At 36.4% G+C, this 22,803-nt stretch overlaps 1 protein-coding gene across 1 annotated transcript; it reads left to right on the top strand.

The window, feature by feature from the left end:
• Positions 1-602: 602 nt before the first annotated feature.
• LOC144356708 (uncharacterized) lies at positions 603-15,128 on the top strand. The gene is made up of 8 exons (XM_085505951.1): positions 603-1,026; positions 4,159-4,276; positions 4,926-5,076; positions 7,568-7,797; positions 12,579-12,952; positions 13,488-13,605; positions 14,070-14,220; positions 14,648-15,128. Exons 1-8 carry the CDS (start codon positions 632-634, stop codon positions 14,881-14,883), a joined length of 1,773 nt encoding a protein of 590 aa, XP_085362077.1. The 5' UTR covers positions 603-631; the 3' UTR covers positions 14,884-15,128.
• The last annotated feature ends 7,675 nt before the right edge of the window (positions 15,129-22,803 follow it).

Genomic DNA, 22,803 nt, shown 5'->3' on the forward strand with positions numbered 1-22,803 from the left:
CTTATCTTAGAAAATCAAAATATATCATTTTATTTATGCTAACGTACCAGCAAGGTACCATATATATATCGCTGAAGCTGGCCAGTGCCAGTAAGGTACTGTAAATGTCGCTGGTGGTGGCTAGTGCCAGCAATGTGCCGTAAATGTCATGGGAGTGGGGGAGTACCAGCAAGGTACTGTAAATGTCACTGGAGGTGTTGAGTTCCAGCAAGGTATTACACATGTCAATTGAGTGGTAGAGGGCAAGCGAGGCACCATGGATTTCACTTGGGTGGTGGGTGCCTGTAAAATGCTGTACGCGTCGCTGGAGGCAGGCAATTCCAATAAGGCACCGTGAATGTCACGTAAGGAGGGGTGACGGTGTGACTAAAAATATCCATTCATCAGCCTATAGGGCTGGTAATTCTATGCTTCATTCAACAAAATATTGGAAATAGTTTAAATATGAATAATATTTGTTGTTTATATTGCAAGAATAGGATAATAATATCTCATCTATAATTACAACGGTTTAATTTGACTAGACCACATAAACGTCACCATTCGCACCCGTACCAAGAGAGAGCGAATACTGCTAAGCGCATGCGCGGATGTTCAATCACTTTCATAAGTCGTCCTTCTTGGAGCGATAATGACTATGGCCCATATTAAGATTGATATTGGGGACAAGGACACAAGACGTAGCAGTGAACACCTCGGGAGTTTGGAAATTAACGGTGATGCAATCAAAATTATCAATCCTGACTCTAAACAAGACGTGAATGAAGTGTCTACTAACTATAAATGGGGAGGAAGAAAAAAGACTTTGCTGTGTATCGTGTACTTTGCTATATCTATGTACACTTCCTCATTTGCTTCAGTTGTCGCAAACGACATGGTGCCTGATAGGAAAATCCACCCTCCATTGCCGGACGTTGTGTTTAAAACACTGCCGTTCATAGCGGAGGGTAACGCAGTCGCCAACATGGCCGTGGTGTCGTCTGTGATTATATTCATAGCAATGCTTGCCATTCAGACAAAGCTAAGGTAAGGGTAATTTATTGGGTGTATTAGTATGGCATGATTTATCTTCAATGGTCAACTTTTTTTGACACAACCGCGGTTCCGGAAGAGCACGTTCGTATCAGTTGCTAACAATAATACGCGCACGACTAGAGATTTGGCGAATGACATGAGTGCAATGTTCCGGTCATTGTGTGACATCGGTAGGTCATTCAATGTACATGAGGGGCATTTTTTGCCTCCAACACGTTATTTCATAACCTAACTATTTGCAAGACCCCCCTCACAGTTTTGTTTTTCCAAGGGCGGTGATAGTCACACAAGCGCACGTGTTTGTATTTCGTGACGACATATTAACGTTTCTAATTTCAGAAATATTTTTGGTAAAAAATGTCATAGCCGGTCTTTATTGTTACTTTACATGTACCATCTGAGGGTACTCTATGGTAAAAACAAACAAAAGGGTATGTGTAGCTATTGGCACTGTGTTGTTATGGTGACAGTCTGTACATTTGGCAGTTAATTTGTATTATAATACCTTCGACAGTTTCCAGTGATGTCAATATAAAAATCGCGGAAAAATAACCTAGCGTAAAGTAACCCAATAACAGAGTGACCTAGTTTAGGTCATGACCTCGGGAATTCATGTAGGTTATCTACTAGCCACTCAAGCGTCGTATCGGTGGTCACCGTAGAGTCTACCAATTGCACTAGTACTTGCTGTACATGAGACCCACATCAAGACCCACTCGGATCGCACCGAAATCACGTCCTCATTCGTCGATCTGTTATTTGACCCACACTTGGCAGACGAAGGATTCGAATTTTCAACGTCGATGTTGTACTGCAAAAAGAAACTGATTGCAGTAGCACAAAAATAGGCGTCACCGACAACACTCTGTATTCAGTACATTACTACAGCATCTGACCCTTTTCCAGCTACACTTCACTCCATCGCCATGTCATATTGGCATTAACTTTGAATAAGCCATTCAGATTGCCCTTCCATTCGCACTCACACATAATCTGGTGAATCGCTACGTAAGTACGTAGACGGCACATAATTCTATGTCATCACTGATTAGAATTCTGCAAGGTTCTAAATATGCTAATGCCCCCACTACGCTCTCGTATCTAATTGGAACCTTCGTGATGAAAGTTTTAGTTTGTTTCGGTCACGTGCTTCAAACAAACCGGAAGTTTATCCGCGTAGAATGTCATTACAGCCAAAGTAACATGTTTCGTTTCCTTTAATCCCGGAACCGCAGCCGGTAACACTAGCCAGGCATCCTGCATGATAACACGAATAAATACTACAATAACTATTTTGCGCAATACTAGCGATGCACCGTGTAAAATGATGAGGAAGGGAAATCTCGCGTGAGATCTCGCGTGAATCGCTTCAGTATAGCCGTCACGGAATCACGTGACAAAATGTAGTCGGGTGCCGCGAATGACGTTGCTTTCATAGCAGGCCCTGTATTCTATCAATTTTTTTTTTACTATTCCCCAGCGAATCGTGATGTGTTCGAGAATTCGGAAAAAATACATAAAGATTAAACATTTTATAATAATAAATTAAACAATAATGTAACTACTCTATCATGAGGGGATTGTGTTCAGCTGAGAGTCGACTTTGTTTCAATAAAAAGAATAATCTAAATATAAAAGTATATACACAATCACAAATATTCAGCAATTAAAATTTCTAAAATAATATTTCGATTCAAGTATAAATCAGTGTGTGGATGATAAATTATATGTAGGTGCAATTATTCATTGTTGCCATCATGTGTAATTCAGTTCACCAGACAGTTGGACGAAATAACTGTTGCTGATGATGATTAGTGGTATTTTGACTGTAACAGTGGGAGAGAAAAAAAACAATAATACGAAGTCCAATGTATGAAAATATGTACATATATCAAACATACAATTTAATATGACATGATACGTCATTTCCTGTGCTAATAGACACAATAAAATACTTCTCAGTACCATACGACTCCGGCGTGTAGGTTCGTGGTACATGAAAACTATGAAAGTAGTCGTTCTGAGTACGTTTAAACGAGTCTGGAACCAAGCCTTTATCCGAGTCATCTAGACTGTACGTTTCGATGGCTATTTTATATAAGTACGACAACCGGTCATTAATTACTCCTTAGTGACAAGTAGTTAGTGTAAAAGTTTTAGCCAGAGAAAAACAAAACAACGTGATTGTGACGTACTCAAGTTTAATCACCGTCGTGTGCCAATAGGTACATATTACGTTTGTTTTCATTGGGAATTATAATAAACGATTATTTGCAGTATAATATGATTGGCCGAATGTATTGTTTCAAGTATTATAAAGAGACTAATCAAGTTTTACAAGTGACGTTTTCTACATCTTCTTGGTACTACATGCTTTCAAAGTCCGTTCATTGACAATTTGCTCGGTTGTAGCGAATTTAACTTTTAAAAAAAACGAAGACTTGAATGTAAAAGTTTGAATTTGCGACTTTCTTCATTTTTGTAAACATTGTCATGTAATATTCTTGCACACAGTTTCACCACTTAGCAGCATTTTTCTATATACCATATTAAACAGGTAGTTGATATTACAATAAACTAGCAATTATACCAGTATATTATTAGCTTAATTTTGCTGCCGCGCACATAAGTTTGCACGCATTTCTATTTCTGAACAGCCAATCCCTTCCAACATGTTTTCTTCAGGTCAATAGGGGTTCTGCCATGTTGATTTTTTACTTGACAATTTGCACTTATAATCATCAACGTTCTCAGTGAACTGTTTCAGCGTTCTAAGTTTACAACAGGTAATATTCGAGTAAATTGATAAACTGTTCCTCTGCGTTCGCTCATAAGAATTATTTTTTATATATAAAATTGAAATGTTATTTTAATTAAAAGTAAAAGAGAACACAATGCCTAGTATATTGCGTTCTTGTTGGCAATATCTACCGTAACGGCATGGAACAATTATGATATTCGAGTCACTGAGGGCGCTTATAAAAATTAGTCCACAAACGTTTTGAGATCATCATTACTTTGCTCGTATCTCAGGGTCACATAATCGTGTTTTTTTGTTCTTATGTTATTTGTGAGCTACCAAACTATCAGATGTATTAACAACATGACCCATATTGTTGACAGGTACGTTGCACTGAGACGCTTTCTATATACGGTACCGACCATGTACTTGATGAGAGTTGTTACACTATGTGTGACGTCTCTTCCGGTTCCGGTGTCAGAAATACAATGTATGCCCAAGGTATGTAGGAATTATTTTTGCATTTATTGCAAAAAAATAATTGAAATATTATGTGAATTTATTGCTTTTACTTTATTGACAATTGTTATTACATTGTACATACATTTCTCAGTAGCGTAAATCACTTATTCAGTGGGGGAATCGTCACCCGCGCATGCGCCAGATAGCCATAGCGTGCCAGTGTTTACAAACAAGCGTTTACACTGAGCCTTTGCGTTTTTATCGTGTGTTGTTATCGTTGATTGGGACTCAATTCCCGCGCGTGCGCATGTGACGACCCTCCCGCTTTAATTTGGACAGACTGACCTACAATAAAAAAGTTAAATTTTGTCCAACAAATAGGGTTACTTTTCGTTCCAATAACATTATTTTTATTTTATTTATTGTTTGTGCGAATATGTAATACCACTCCAAACACAAGTACATGTTCAACGTTTAACATTTACAAAATGTATCACTTCACTGGTACGCAGAAAAAAATGAAAAGAAACGAAAAAAAAAAAACGAAAAAAATAAATAAAACGTGTGACGTATCATGATTCAAAATGTCAAATGCGATGATATAATAATCTGTGACATCGCACTGCATGGAATTTACTCATAACATGTGCTTTTTTAAATCTCATGTATTAACGTATTATATTTACAGACTGATGGGACTATGAAAACTTGGGTTGACCGTTCGTTTGAACAGTTTATCACCATGTCTATCAGCACAAAAGAAGGGGTGGTTTGCGGCGATTTGATGTTCAGCGGTCATACTGGTATTCTCATATATTTCAGCTACTTTATTACAAAATGTACGTAAATGCATATCAATTACTTCCCTGTTTTTTAGTTCCGCTGTCGACTTGGTCGAGCGGAACTTATCATATGAGTGTCTGTCCACCATCGTCTGTGTCAACTTTGTACTTATTCGACTTCTTCTATTCTTATTGCTTTGGTACTTAGTGTATATGCAACTTGAGCACTGAGACCTGTTTTAGATTTGTTCATTTATTTAGTGATGATGTCCTAAATTTTCTAATTTTGATGAATATTTTTTTTATTTTTGGTAAAAAATAATATTTTCGACCCCTTTTTGAAAAGAGCAAGTCCGATTGCTTTGATACTATACATATAGGTACCTCAGACAGACAGATTGTTCATTTAGTGATGATATCTCAATTCCCTAATTTTGAGGAATATTTTTTGTAATTTTTGGTAAAAAGTGATATTTTTGGCTTCTTTTTGAAAACTACAAGTCCGATTGATTTGGTGTTATACATATAGGTACTACAGATAGACCTTTCTCATATGTGTTCATTTTGTGATGATATCTTCTCTCAGATTTGTCCATTTCATGATAACATCTTAAATGTTCTAATTATGATGAATACTTTATTTTGGTAAAAAGTTATATTTTCGACTTCTTGTTGAAAACAGCATATTCGATTGCTTTGATATTATATATATAGGTATCCCAGGTAGAACTCTCGCAGACTTGTTCAATTTCTAATGATAATTTCAGTTCTTTAAGTGAAATGTGCATTGCTAACAGCAGAGCTATCTCAGCCGAGAGGCTTATTCCAAATGGCTAAGACATTGCAATAGTCTCCCGTTGGTGGCGCTGATTCGACCGTTCAGTGGCAAATATCAGTAAATGAGAAAATAAGTTCTCAATGATTATGCGTATTTAGTTCTCACTATTCGACACACAGATATGAAATAAGTGTGTTTGATGTCTTGAATTCATTGCAGAACTTTTGTGTGTGTGTAATGGCCTGTATTAAACGTATTTTGTCCGGCACATTTTGGAATATGCTTATACGTTTCGACTGAGGGGTGTGTCTTTCTAGTGTCTCTATTATTTCTCCACGAAGATAAAGTAAACTAATACAACGTTTACAGTTAATATCTGCTTTGTCATCTTGAATTACCGGAGTTATGGTGTGCGTGCCCGGCAGTCTCTGCGAAAATCATGCGAGAGTTTAAGTGACCATTTGCAACTCTTTTTTTGTTCATGTCGTATAAACCTTTTGTGTTTAGAGATCTTCCTGAAAACATCTACCGACCTCGCTTCCCAATCTTTTGTTGGCGTGTTTTCGTGGAGTGTGCGCTTAATTTGACGCGTTATGGTCAATTGCCATATGAACATCGGTGTGGTTTTCTCGGCCTCTTCGCATTCGTATTGCCAACAATTATTTTCATAATAAGCTTGTTCCACACTACGTACTCGTTACCGCGTACCGCGCCATCAACTTGAACTTACGTTTTTGTACTTCAGGTAAAACAATGCCAGACAAATCTTGGCCGCGTGATGTTTACCACCAATTAGCCAATCATCGCTCGTAGCACAAAAAAACATGGTGATCATTTTTTTTCTTGTCGCGATGTGTGAGGGCGTACTACAATTAGATTCGGGCGTGAAGCTTTGTATAATGACAAAGTGCCGGTACGGATTATAGGTTGATATTAGCAACTGTAGACACAACTGTACAAACGTGGCTGTTTTTTTCTGGAAACATTGAGGGTAGAAAAGATAACAATTACCTGAGTTTAGTAGCATTCATTTTGTAGGTTTTGCTGGAGTACAGGTGTATTACATACACGTGGTTCCAGCAAAGTAAAATTATTTCGATTATTGAAAACTGATTCACAGAGTTTTAATTTCTTTGTTTTTCGCTGAGAAGTATATAAATACAATTCACATGAACAAAATAACAACTAAATTTTCCCCCGACAAACGTCAAAATATTTGTCATTGAATAACATGTTCACAGCATCTTAAATTATAAAGTTGTTTGTTTGTCGCTTATTAGAAGATATCTATACTTTGATCCATCTAAAATATCATAACCGGTTGTGACAACAAACACTTGAGAACGACCATTGACCAAGTGAGACAATCTCGAGACAAATATTAACTCAGTCGGATGAATGAGCATTGATTTGAAAAGGACGCGCATTCATTACCAAAGAACACGTTTTTGTCGTAAATATATTAGCAAACAGCAAAATTTGCAACTAGCGTAAATTTGAGTGATGGTTCATGGCTTTTTTTTCATTTGTTAACTCGTTGGTCATGACACATTTCATTATTTACAAAATAGTTTAAACGTTTCATATTTGAACATGTGTGTGCTTTCCTCCATAGATATATCTCGAAACGAGAAGTCAGGAGAAATTTCTCCCGATGCTAATATGACTTCAATCGATTTTCGCCTAATGTTAAATATTCGGTAACAGTTTTTTCCTCATAAAAAAATCAATGTATGCTGGAGATATGTTTTTTGTCTCTTTCACCAACAGATACTCCACCGTCATGCCGCTTCCTGCATGTCATCAGTTGGTGCACAACCGTGATTGGCGCAGTTTCCCTGATTTTGTCACGTGGACACTACACAATTGATGTTGTCATCAGTGTATACCTTGCATTTTTTACATTAGTATTCCATGACGTCATGATAGAACAACGCCTCATTTCAAATTACAGATTCGCGTGCATGGCGTTTCCTTTGATGCAATACATCGAGTGTTGGTGACACTGTGGCACAGTGATACGAGTTTTGTCCGGTTTCTTTTGTCACCGATTGTCTTTATTTTTTAACCACATGTACACATTTACCGCATATATTACAATGCGATTTTATGAATAAATTTATATTTTAGGGCATTGTGTCTGGTATTCATACTAGAGAAATATGAAATCCTTATGGTGATTTAGGAAAGTATTAAATAAGACAGTGCAACCGGAGTATCGTCTGGTCGTGTTATGTTTAAGCGTATACCTTCCATTATTTCCGTAATACATCAAATATACATCACCCTTGATGTATGAAGCCCTGAACTCAGGAAGATGGATGAAACTATTCAGCGTTCATCAAGGCGTTCATCCTACAAACATGGCTTTAAAACGTGTCCGCCATGCGCATGCGTCAGATGACCATGGCGTATCATTGTGGACAAATAAGCGTCTACCCATGAGCCTTTGCGTTTTTAGCATGTGTGTTGTTATCATCGCTTGGAACTCAATGTATACTTCTGACTCACAAACTCATTGTTCGATGTGATGGTAAATAGTCCAAACGAATCACCAACAAGCTTACGCCCTTATTATTGTGACTCCTACCCATGATCCCATTGGCAGACATACAAAAAATATTTACCACGCGCTATGAGGGCAGAATCAAAAGTAGCAATACTGTGCATAACAGCTTTAAATTCATGACAGAAAAACACTGATTGGTAAAATTAACATTAATTTGGTTAACCACGATATTATTTTTAGTTTTTCGGAATTTGGAATCCGTGCGTCTGGAACCAAACTTGGAAACGTCTGGATTCAAATCTCTTACAAACCTTGTAAGATAACTTTCCCACGCTGACATTGTTTATCATTTGATCAAAAATGGCTGACTGGCGGCCATTTTGGTGCTAAAAAATAGTCGATTGTTACCATATCACCTGATTCACTTGAAAATGTGCATACAAGTACTATACAACAGATAAGACCATAGGTTGTGTTAACTTATGATTTATCGAATTGAAAACATTTTTTTCTAAAATTCTAAAATCGTAGTCTGTAAATGTGTTCTAAACAATTTCACTCAAACTTTGTATCTAGCTTAAGGATATGCATGTAGGATTATTTATTCTTAAGTTGATAAAAACACAACATCATGAGGAATGCATATGCACTGAAAATATTTTGCGATCTGATTTTATCCTAGCTGTTTCTCTGTGATGGATTGAATGATTTTGTGTCAATACTTTTACATACTCGGTTTTTGTTACACGTTACATTTTTATAGTTTAGTACTCACATATACTCAGCCCATTATAATACATTGCCAGCAATGACTGACCTCATCACAGCAATATTTAGCCAAATGTAGACCCTCACGATGCTATCGACGGACTTTAGCACTTATATACATAACAGGGTATTGTGCATCGTCAATGCTTGTAAATCCTCCATTCATTACTGCCGCTAAAATGTTACCTTATGTTTCATGGTTTTTGCTTAGAATACGATGTATACATGTGCAATGTTTCTCTCCTAGAACCATACACGAACATAGATTGGTAAAATGAAACTTTAAATGATGTTTTTGGCAAGTTCAATCCCACACAGATGAGCGCATATACTTTGAAAGACACATAAACTAATTACCACAACAATGGGGTATTATTCACCGAATCCAATATTGTAATAAAACATCAAATTGACTAATAATATTCTGACCAAGATTGGTTCAATTCCAGTAGAGATAATCAAAGGAAATTAGTTGTTATTCATCGCGAAACGGGAGTCATTTACAGTAAATAAATCCACGACAGACATTCATTAAACTAAACATACGGTATCATTGTTTTTTTTAAACAGATTTTATAACTAAACCCTCTAACTATTACATTAACATAAATCATATTACCCGATATAATAATGGAAAATGCTTAACTGAGTTATTTTAACACCCAGAGTTTCAGTATGGCTTTATAATATGATAGAAAAATGTTAACTGTCAGCATCCTTTATTTCATGTTTTTGTCATGTTACCCCTAAACCTGCAAATGGAAGTGTGCATGGAATCATGGGAAGAAACGGTGTGTATTGTGATAACCGTCATAAAGGTGATTGACAGTCATACTTATTTTCAACTCTGGAAGGACAGTGGGTTCTACCAGGTGTGCTCGTAATTTACATAACAAAGGGTGTTTACAACTTTGGAGGGAGAATTGGAATCTGCCAGGTGTGCTGTTATTTGAATAACAAAAGATGTTTATGATATACTGAGTTGCCTACGTGAGACAGCTGCTAGCAAGATTACATTCTGATTGGCTCATTTGGAAACCCTGGTGGTGTCACTGCCTATAAATTGGACAGACTACTATATAGACAGTTTGGGTCGATCATTTTAACTTGGTGTCCGTCACTTCAACTTGCTTTCCTATGTGTTCTGCTACGATACGATATTACAGGCTACAACCATCATTCTGTGAGACTTGTATGAACTGCTCTGCGATCTCCTGCTTCCAGCGGTGCCCTCCAGAATACCAGCGTTCCTCTGCAAGCAAGACTCCTGTATTTCTCCACTGTTGCGTTGCAGAAGCCTTTGACTGTCGTCCAATAATACATCCTGGAACTGTGAGTTATCACCAATGCTTTATTTCTTGTAATTATTTTCAGAGGTGTATTTCATTTCCAGTACTATTGTCTTGTTTCCCCATACTAGCAGTGATAGAACCCCTGTCCAGTGTGAGTTCTGTGGGTGCCCCTCTCAATTGCGATAAGCAGGCCTTACACTGTGACATTAACCAATCTGATTAAAATAAGAACCTATTTATTATACATTTTTTTTTACTTTATTTTACTTTATTATTTATAATTTATTTGTTTTTTAAAAAGTTTTGGTAATCGCGAAAGCCCACAAGGACCAAATGTCCATATAAATCCCTCTCAAATCTCGTATACTTTACATCCATGTAGTCACTGGAGTAAACAATTAGTTTCATTTTCAAATCATCTCCATCAAAAGTTGGCTAGGAGAAATGCCAGAAAAATGTGGTTAGATACTCGCGTAATTTTTTGTACCAAAGGTAAGCCATATTTCATTGTAAGTTAGACAAAACGCGGCCAGATTTGTCCTATCTCGATGATCGTTGCCTTGGTGATCAAATGTTTGGTTGATTGTCGAAGTTCTGTACAGCAGGAATTATTTATGGAAAACATTAATATAATGACATTAATACGATTGACGAAATGTTCACCAATAGAAAAAAAAAAGTATAACTTCAAATTTTATATTTCTTTGGTATAGAAAATTTAATCTTGAATGCAATTATTGTGCACTAGATTTGCAATATGCCAACATTTTAGATTGACTGTGAAATTAGTGCTTTCACGCGCAACTCAAATTTTTAAAGTGTGAGAGGCGGGCCCTTTTCGCAGTTGGACAAGACATCATGTTCTAATCGGTAGTGGTGACAGTTTGTTTTGCATTTTTCTATGTAGATACATTTTCTAGCAAATATGTGTTGACCTTTGATAATTTGCACCATTTAGAAGTGAGAATTTGGAATTTTGTCATTATACTATTTTATTTTGAAATGACACGCCACCACCACGTGTAGATGAGCAGCGAGAAAGTGTCAGTTTTGATTTTGGCCCGAATGTCAACAAAACATCAACGGTCTCGGGGGCAAGCGACCGAAAAAAGTTACCGACACCTGTTTTTCCATGGTAGTTCCATGGTCGAACAGGTGGATAGAAACGTCACTCCCGGAATGATAAACTCACCGAAAGCCGTGTTTTCGCGATCGTTTTTTCTAAAACATAGTTAGAATCCGACATTTTATTTGAGCGTATATCTGGCCTGTTTCTGACCGGTGACGCCATCAGGCACGCAATAGATAAAGAAGGGAGGTCGATAATTGGTTGGCTCATTCAGTACGAGGGGATCGCGTTGAAATATTTTTATGTATGCATTGGTTCAGATGTATGTGGCGATAGCTGAAGTAATACAACAATAGGATGTACGTAATAATAACAAAAACAGTTACAAAATAATAAAAATATATAGTTAAAATTAAATTCAATGAATACATCAGATTTTAATCAGATTGAATTTTACCACGACTCTGGAAATTGCTACCTCTATGTATTGTGATTAAATTCGTTTCGTGTTACTGGTATTTGAACATTTGGCAAAAGAATTTCATCACGGCTGGGTAATGAAATGTAAGCAGGATACCAAAGAACGGGTTATATATAAATCACACTAAATTCACACTACTTTTAGGAAATAACACACTGGACGAGTTTTCTAACACGTGGGATTACATTTGATATCAATTTCATCTGCAAATACACTATGTATGTTCAAAATTAGTGGATTGTTTTAGATGTCCCTAAAATATTGTTATATATCTTCATCACATATTAAAACAGTGTTTGTGTTGTGGTTTTAAAATAAATGAATGTACATAAAACATCTCGAACATGTGTTAACTTCGTTCCAAGGTAGTAATAAGTCTGGAAATCTGGTTTTCACATAAATTTGCGTTTAGTACCTAAGACACGCAAGGAAAATTAGGAGAGACAACAGTGATTCCATTGTCCGGAAATGTAGCCTAGCACACAAATATTTGAATATAAAAATTTATATAAATGTATCCCAAGCAGTACTGTGCATGTTGATTTATATAAATAACACGATGATATGCAGCTCGTACTAAATCCACACATCTGCTTTACGCCCTTGTAGGCGTTTACGAATAAGCATTGTTAATTTAACCCACTCATATTCCGGAGCAATAGTGGCTAGAAAACAACGATGGCATAATGAACATAGGCATGATGCTAAAAACCGAGGTCGACATGCATCCAGTATTGAATGGCGGGACGGCGCAAGCAAACGGGCAGGATGCCAAGTATAAAACCATGTTTGGTGGAAGAAAAATGACCCTGTTCTGTTGCCATGTCTATTTCGCGGCATGCATGTACCTTTCATCTCTCTGTGCGATTGTGGCGAACGACTGGATGCCAAACCCGGAAATCCATCCTCCATTAGATGACGTGGTATTCGGAGCTATTCCTCCGCTGGAATCCGGCAGCACCATCGCCAACATTGCTTTAGTTGCATCTGCGATCATAAACATAGCTATGATAGCAAAGCAGAAATACATTTTAAGGTAAAAAATTCAAGATAAATTACCGTTTAATGGTAATATTAATACTATTGTTATCAATAGTATATATAACATGTATGTGTATGTGTATGGATTCCAATATCGATATGCGAGATGTATTTCGACTTGATGTCTTTTATTGTCATACTGTACACAATGTTGATAATGATTCCCAAACATAACCTTGTGAAGTTCAAGGATATTTTTGATTATGCTAACTCTGATTCTGAATATATTTAGCGATATTTTAGCATCTGCTTGCACATTTATTTGTTATCAATGATTTCATTGTTTTCATTATCGTGATACACAACGAGAAAATACGTATACTAAAAATGTATACAGATGTATTCATGTTCCCGTCCAAACGGAAATACACCGGGTATTTATGCGGGTCGAAAACGCGAACCAGTCTATCAAATAACATGGATTCCTCACCTAATACTACATCCTATACCTATTGAGAAACCATTCGTGAAACGTATTTCGTTTTTCTAGCACTTTTTGTCAGCAATAATGAGTCTATTTTTATTGCCAGGTTCGTCATTTTACAGAGATTTTTGTACACATTGCCAACAATGTTTCTTATGAGAGCGTTCACGATGATTGTGACGTCAATTCCGATGCCGGAAACTACTATCCCGTGTATGCCAAAGGTAACCAATGTATTACACGTAGTTACCAAAAACATTATGCGTATATGACATACCGTACAAACAGGTTACATCATGCACATTCAAATTAACACTCTGATCTCGCAAAAGGATGATTGAGCGAATCAGTTGTTTTTGGCGGTGCGATACAGGAGATCTTTTAAATGTGTCCTTATTTTGTTACAAATTTAGTACGAATTGTAGAGCCAACTCACGCCTCTAAAAATAATCGGTAAGTACTGAGCGAATAATTTGTTGTAAGGCCGTTAACAGGAACGATATGTGATCAATTTCATTTTCGTTCTTTTGTAATAATATTGAAATCGATGATCTTACAATACAAATGATAATGGACCAGATGTTTTTAAATTATTTGAAGACAATAATAATGTTCTATTTGCTATATGAATTTAGTTGTTAGAGTTGTTCACAGATGCGTGCTAAGTCTATGACGTTTGTCTTCTCAGACTGATGGAACAATAATGTCACGACTGTCTCTCGCTATTATGCAAAGTGTGAGCATGGGAATTACTACAGATAAAGGGATTGTCTGCGGGGACCTTATTTTTAGTGGACACACGAGTACATTCATATATCTAAGCTATTTTGCTACAAAATGTGAGTAGTTACAAACATGTCAGTCCGTGTTCCGAATTTATGTATGAATTTATTGTTATTCAAATGAATAGTTTTTTTTTCAGAACAAGTACACGTAATCAAATAAGGTACATGTTTATTCCAAACAAGTGCATATATATTCAAATTAGATAACCACCAATCAATTCCCGAGATTGTTATTACACAGTGCGGTGATGTAAACAGTTATGACACTGCTTTGTTTCAATGCAGTGCCATGATATCAATATATTACAAAAACATGCATTTATTCAGTTAAGGTTCACTTATATACCGAATAAATCCATCTATTAAAATGAAATAACATAAATTTATATTCCAAACAAGTGCATGCATTCAAATAAAGTTTATATTTATATATACAAAAAAAATAAAATGTATATTTTTCTCTTGTTATATTTACCTACAGATAGTCCGCCAACGTGCCGGTGTATTCCTGCTGTGTGCTGGTGCCTCACAGTGATTGGTTCGGTTTGCTTGATTCTGTCACGTGGACACTACACGGTGGATGTCGTCCTCAGTGTTTATCTTGCATTTTTCACTTTAACGGTCCATGACGTAATGGTTGAACACCCTCACCTTCTTGAGAGGTACGCGATTATGTGCCTTGCCTTCCCTTTGATGTACTTTGTCGAGGCACATTGACTGGAGTGACTGTTTTGTTCATAGCGACTTGGCACCACGTGTTTGAACCTACCCACAATCAAATCACCATTTTATTTTGTTATTGAATTGAACTGAGGCATGACATTTAAAAATGAATAACATAATATATAGTTTATAACTAAATTTCAGCTTGACACTATCTTACACTTATCTTATATCGGAAGGAATTACATCAATATTGCATTGTACTGTGATAGGGTTTATAAAATACTCGTGAACTGAAATGATGTGACAACGTTTTCCTTTACATATTGAGTTTATTGTTGCGACAGTGAGCAGTAGATCAACAACATACATATATATATATATATATATATATCTAATGAGGTTTAATATACATATTTTAATGTATTATAAATGTATGATTCTACTTAGAATATACCATATGTTGAATTAGGTTTTCATTTTCTATTTACAGAAACAATACTTTCGGTGAGACACATATACCAGGGTAAACACCTCATAACCCAACTCAATGCCATGTCTTTCTGCTTGCAAACCATACTGAACAAATATTTTATTTACACACTTGATTACTGAATAGGGGTTGAATAAAGTAAATACCAAGAGTATGACATACTATATGATATAGATGTTACATACATTGGCGCATGGCGTTAATTTCATTTAATAATTTCCGCTGTTGCATGATCATTTTCTTATGGTATGATTATGGTACGATGGACATTATGAAATTATCATATTTCATGTACCACATTCAATGGCGTTAGGTACTAATTAACCCATAGTACACGTTTGTATTTGAAGATTTGCTTAAAATATTGTATGGAGTCTTGCTTGAAGAGGAACGCTGTTATTCTGTATTTTTCAGTGATTTCCCACGTTAGTGAAAACAGTTTAACTTCATACTGGAGTAGTTCTGTGTATAGCATGCATTACAATGTATACTTGTATTAATATTGAAAGAACAATGATCTAATCACACCTCTCTCCAATGATATATGATATTACTTCCTAACCTCACTCGGTAATGTGGTGGGACTATGTGATGTGGTACTTTAATCAGTGGTAATATATTCAATGCTGTACTAAATAACAAAGCCGAATATCATTCTTGTCCTCAGTGTTCGGCTATTTATCACCAATATCCATTTGTGATTTGAGACATCACTGCGTGGTGCTTCAGCCACTTGCACTTCATTTACTTTCACAGCATGGAATTCAATAGTTAGAAGAAACTGACTAAACCACTTCTATTGAGGTGTGAATATGTTAAATAAACATCACAGACACACTGCTGCTCTGCATTACACGTATGGACTAAACAATAATCAATTCTTACAGGTATTTTCTCAATTGAAACTGCTAAATGTATTGGGGGGGGGGGTCCAGGCATATGGGTCGCAGACATGGGACCGTGCGATTCGGGCGATGCTATGTGTAATCCAGATGCATTTTCATGCGTTTGGGTGGGGCCATCCACTGGCCCTCGGATTGTTGGTCATGACCATACTATTGATAATGCCCTCACCTTCGGATCTGGGAGGCAACAAATCGTGTTATTTCCCTAACAAACATGTGTTATTGCATCTTATGTATAAATGTATTATGTGGTGAAAACAAGCTTGTATTTTGGGTGAAACATGTTGACGTGTAATGGGATTTGGTTCAGTGCTAGTAAATCGCGCTGATTTTGTCTACTATCTTCTTTAAATTATCCCACAATAGTATTCGCATTGATCTTTCTAGTCATGTCAATATTCTACATTCTGAATGATGATGATTCGTCAATTTTAAAAGTGAATTTCCGAGTTGAATTGGGATTAACAGACAACACGACCGGACCTGTGTTGTGCTGTTTTTACCGTACCGTTCCACCATACATTTTCAACTTGGTTGTAGTAGTCAAAATGTGTTATCCTATGCAAAGTTTTCAGACCAACGTTTTTTTTAAGGCACTGTTTTTGTCATCCTTCACTGGGAGCCCAGAACGTACAACAAAGTCTGTAAGAGGAGGGGGGTGTTATAGGAGGATAACTAGTATATAAAAAAAGACATTAAGGTTTTATAATTATTGTATGACGTTTGATGATTAGTATGCCATTTACAAAATAGCATCTGATCGCCCTACCAACTATACATTCATTTGGCAGAATACCTACGTTCGACCTGTATTCGCTGTCAACGATTTCAAACACAACGGCGCGTTCATGGTTAATGGAATAAGGGACACATAAAAATAAATATTGATCATAGCGTTCTGCGCATGCTGTCCGTCCATGCCCTGAAATTGACCTCATTTGACGCACATATTTACACTGGGACCAAACTATTTTCTCGTCTTGGATGTGTTTTTTTTCATATTCTTTTATTTGTGCCCATGATTGGATAGGAAAAAACGAACTACAAATACCCCAATATTTTTTTCACTTTTTTGATTAAAAAATAAAATCGTTTTTGTAGAATGCAAACTTTTTGAGATCAAAAACCCCCACCCCAAACTAAAGCGAATAGGTTTTTTAACAGACATCAATCTGTTGACGTCGTTCCTAAGAAGTCATAATTATGGACGCGTTTTCATGGCAAATCGTAAGCGCGTGTTTTTGCCCGGAGGTAATCATTTATGGCGTAATCTGTTGGTTTAAATTTAAAATGTCTTTCACTTGCAGTTACACTAATCAATGGTGCCAGCTCAATTTAACTTAAGTCATGTACAGATTTTCATAACACGATTATCCACGGATTCACAAGCAAGGACGGCTATGGAAGCTGTGCGAATCGGACGATGGCACACTAATGGCACGCTGCAATTTCCTTCACGAGGAGCCCAGAAATTATAATAAACTGCACGCTTGGCCTGGGATGTTGCTATCGGCTGGTACCTAGTGTACACAATTAGACGTGGGATGAAGACTCCAGCGATTGCACATTTGTTATAAATGCAGAAAATACACGACAGAAAAGTCAAAATTATTAAAAAAGGTAGTTTGGAGAACACTATTTTTCTTTTTTGAATGTTGTTAATGTCTCATATTTACTTTACCGATATCAGTGGTATAAACCAAGAAAACTAAAGCGTTGGACTCTGACTTCTGAACGACGTGTACCGTTTTACAGTTGGGGCGTGGCCTATTTAGATTTTGTCATACACCAATCACACGAACCATAACGGGGTCATAAATTTGTCATCTATTTCCGTACACTAAATGCGAGCCAATACGCCCCCATACAGACTATGCGTACAGATTACTATATTTTCTGAACCCCCTGTAGATGATGTTTACGTGACGTGGCTACATTTGTACGTTACCCCATATCAGCCCTATATCAATCGTTACCTGCAGTCAATTTATTTGGGGATAATGAGTAAAGGTCCTAGTGGCTGTCTACCTTGCATTAAATGTTCAATAATGTGAGTAAACTGAATTTACAGATAATTCATTCAATGACATAAGGACGATGACACCAGTTTCACCGGTTTCTGAATAATGCTGTCCAATAAGCGCCAGGGATCACAAGTTTCATGCGAGTGCGATGAGTAAGTGGACAATTGAACATGAACTCACACTTATATACATTTGAAATTTCCACATTTGACATTTAAGTTAACAAATTAAGAACTGGCGGACAGTATTAAGCAATGTTCAATGTTTTAAAAAACCTTGCCTATAAAGTTATTCAACTAAGTACTAGGCATTCATTCACAATGTAAACAATGTTGCTAATACTACGTCTTTCCCATCCAAGGTAGATTTATTTGCCAGACACCTCATCATTATATTAGTTCAGTTGATAGAATTCCTACTCATAACCTGTAACACTCGACGATATCAAACACAGGGTGCATGCTCGTTACCATGGTAATGTATGACGTAGTGTAAGACGGCGAAATCAATTGTTTTAAATATAAAATTGATGCGAAGTGTAGCTACAGTTACGCTAATTGGTGGGCGATGGGCGATGAGTCGGACCATAACACAGAAATGAGCAGAAACGTCAAATTTGATTTTATTTAAATTAAAAAAAAGTTGTTTTTTCCAAATTGTGTCAATGACTTACCTTTTGTCACTGATGTTTTATTATTATAAAACAAACAAAAAATGACTCTATTCATGCATTTGTAATTATGATTAGATCAGAGCAGAAGAATCGAGTGTGATGTTTACGTAGTGTCCTACATATATATGTCATCCGATATCAACCATTACATCCAATCAATTATGTTTTTTATTTGGGGATAATGAGTAAAGCTCCTTTGTACAAATCAAGAAAACTAATAAGATTGACTCCGTTTACGAATACTGTGCGGTGTGTATAGTTTTACCGGCACAGTTGGAGGCGTGGCCTATATATATAAATTTTCATACACCATCACAAAACTGCTCACGAACCAGAGCGACATCATGAATTTTTTCTTCTATTTTCACGCACTCTATACCAGCTGATATCGTTCCTCCATACATAGGCGTACACTTCGTTATAGTTCCTTGGCTACCCGTGAATTTAAAAGTAAAACCGCAAATTTGCAATTGTGATCAGATCAGAGCGGAGCAGAAGAATCGAATGTGAATCGAAGTGACCTACGTTTATATTCCACATCAACAGTTATGTCCAAGCATTGACCTAAATTATTTGGGGATAATTAGTAAAGGTACTAATGGCTATCCATTAAAGTTCATCTATTTATATATATTTTTTAATAACTTCTTCACGCTTTATTGTTACAACTGACGCATCGATGTTTCTTTCACTTCACTAATATGAAAAGTTAACGTTCAATAGAGTTCCGTGGTGTATTACGAGCGGGAGAACTAATAAAGCGAACTACTAACCCGAACAGCACCACAGTGCATTACATAAACAAAAATGCGAGTAAACTGAATTTATATACAACCTTTTCAATGTAGACAGTTTTATTTGTTCAGAGATAACGTGTTACACTTTAGAGTGACCATAATATGTATGATATAGAGATCTACGCATTATCTAAGTTAAGGCAAAGCAAACGCAATAGTCGTTTACTAAGTTTCACAGTTACAGATTTCCACATGGCGTTCAATTGATCATTACTGAATGTTGTCGGCGTTACCAGTCGTTGCCATTTACTCATGTAAAAAGATCAACATAAGGTCGATGACGTCGACATCAGATCTCACTAGTTTCTGAATAATATTTCTGTCTAATAAGTGATAGAGGTCGCAAGTCACGGTAATATGCGAGTGTGATGAATAACTAGACCACAAAACAATGGCTTATATGCATCTGAGATTTTCACATGTAATGTTGAAGAAAACAAACTAAGAACTGATGTACTGTTTTTAACTAATTTTCGTATGTACGTCCGGGAAACACGTTTCCGCGTGAAAGAGTGTATACATCGTATCTGAAAATACAAAACTAATTTAATATAAGTGTTTTATGACGTCTGGTTTACCTAAACGGGTCGTGAACGGATTGTCGTGAAAGTTGCCCGAGTTACGTACAGTTTTCCAAGCATGTCTAATAACCGCGCCATACACGACTTATTTATATTTATATTTATTTACTTACAACATGGCCGTCGAGTATTGTGCAAAACACCTGCTATTGTGTGCACATGACACAGTGAGTGCACATCTAATACGAACATGAATAAGCTTGGTAACTGGAACGTGACGGATTGCACCTACTAATTGGAAGCGGAAATCATGTTATTATTTTGCAGTAATTAAAATAATTGATGCGTGTTAGTGTAGATAATCCACGCATATAAAACATTCAGTAGAACAGTCTCCATCGACAAAATGTACGCAATGAGGTTATTTGCATTTTTATTTTACCAAACATTTGTCATACGTACATATTCACTCCATCACTTTGTTTAATTGAGGTAGTCTAATTTGCAAAGTTAGTGTTCTCGTTGGTGTATTATGAGTAGGGATCAACACCATGACTAAACCGATCAAACGTTTACCATTACAGTATCCTGAAAAGAACTAAAATTTTACAATATTACAGTAAATTGAATTCATCAACATTTCATTCAATTGGGACGTTTCAAATAATCAGACTGAGGCAACGTGTATTACATTTGGAGTGACCATAATACCTATGATGAATTTAAATATAGAGGTGCACGCACTATCAACGTTAATATGTCTATTTATGGTTCACCGGGGAAATCAACTACAATAGTCACAAAAAAAATGAATCCAAAGGGTCTTGAAGACTTACTTTCAATAGTGCACAGCGAAGCAGCTTCTCTGCTACAATAGTTACTAAATTTCAGATGGCGTTCAAATGATCATTACTAAATGTTGTTCGAAGATTGTCGGCTTTATCAGTCGTTGCCGTTGACGCTGAGTAAACATAACAACTATCGTCTTTGATATAAGGTCGATGACATAAATTCTCAGCAGTTTCAGAATAATGTTACGATCCAATGAGCGCCAGAATGTACAAGAACATATAAATGTGATGGATAACTAGACCACAGAATATGCACACATACAATTATATACATCTGAAATAAAACAAATTACCATTTATTTAGTCATTTCATTTATAATACCGTCGCCTCGTTATTATATCTAGGCAAAATTCCTGCTATCAAACTGTATTCACTGACAACGATATCAAACGGCGCGTGCGTGCTATGATGCGTTACCATGGTAAATTGAACACAAATCTGCATGTATTGACGCGTTTCCACAAGAATTCGAAATACCATGCTTTTGTCAGTTAAAGAAAATGTCAAGTCTAACAACATAATATTCCCAGATTAAATAGCTCGGCAAATATAAGAACATGCAATTTACATCTTTTTCATATCACTTTTTATTCTCCAGATATTTACCTTTAATCAATTTATGTAGTCCACCATCTTAATTAGACAGAAAAGGATTGTGGGTAAAGTATGACATTATATCCACTGTTGTCAGAAATTAGGAAAATGATTTTATTTCTTTAAAAGTTGAACTTCAAATTGCCTGAATGTTTAGAACATGGTAGCATGCATGCTCCGGTACCAACCATGCATATAAAAATAGTTGTCATGAAAACAGAACTGTGAATATTTATTTTTGTGTTTTCTGCAAAATGTTCAAATTTCTTTTTATTGTATACAATTTATCAATGTGAGTGGGTTATATGGGTGATACATAACCTGTTGATCACAAAAAGAGGAAAAAAGTGTCAGTATTTCTCACATTGTACATGAATACATTTTCGCAATTTTTCAGAACAGTGGACATGATCTTACACTTTACCTACAATCCTTTGCCGGAGAATCAAGATCGCGGACTACATAATACTGATGAAAAGTTGAATATCTGGACAATGAAAAGTGATATAAAAAACTGTAAATCGCATTCTCCTACATTTGTGTAGGTCTTTCTTTAGGGAGCATTATTTTGTTTGGCTTGACTTCCCTTCCAAGCTATAACGTGAGTTATGACGGCGCAATCTGTTGGTCTAAATTGAAAAAAAATGTGACCCGTAGTTACAGTTTCACTGATTGATGTACCCTGTACCTTGGCGCGCCCAATCAAATAATTCAACTTAAAATTACCTGAGGTCAAATACAGCTTTTCCTACCACGATGGCACCTGGGTTTGTAAAAACGGCCTTGGGCGCTGTGGGAATCGGCATTAACGCCATAATACTGTTCCCATCACGGGGAGCCCACGAAGTGTAATAAACTGTACCCCCAGGCTATATGGGGAAGGGTATCGAATTATATCTAGTGTATAAAATAAGACATAGGATGAAGTCTCCAACGAGCTTACATTTTAAACTGGACAAAACATAGTTTGAAGAATATTATCTGCTCTTGCTGCCGATACCCCCCCCCCCCCCCGTCATATAGACTAGCCATAATGTATATTAAACTTCTAGGGCTCCCTGTTTGTGATTTCAATTGTTAAACTAAAAAAAATACATTTGTGACCAGATCGAAGC

The sequence above is a fragment of the Saccoglossus kowalevskii genome, chromosome 12, assembly GCF_978046115.1.
Source record: "Saccoglossus kowalevskii chromosome 12, keSacKowa6.1, whole genome shotgun sequence".
NCBI lineage: Eukaryota > Metazoa > Hemichordata > Enteropneusta > Harrimaniidae > Saccoglossus > Saccoglossus kowalevskii.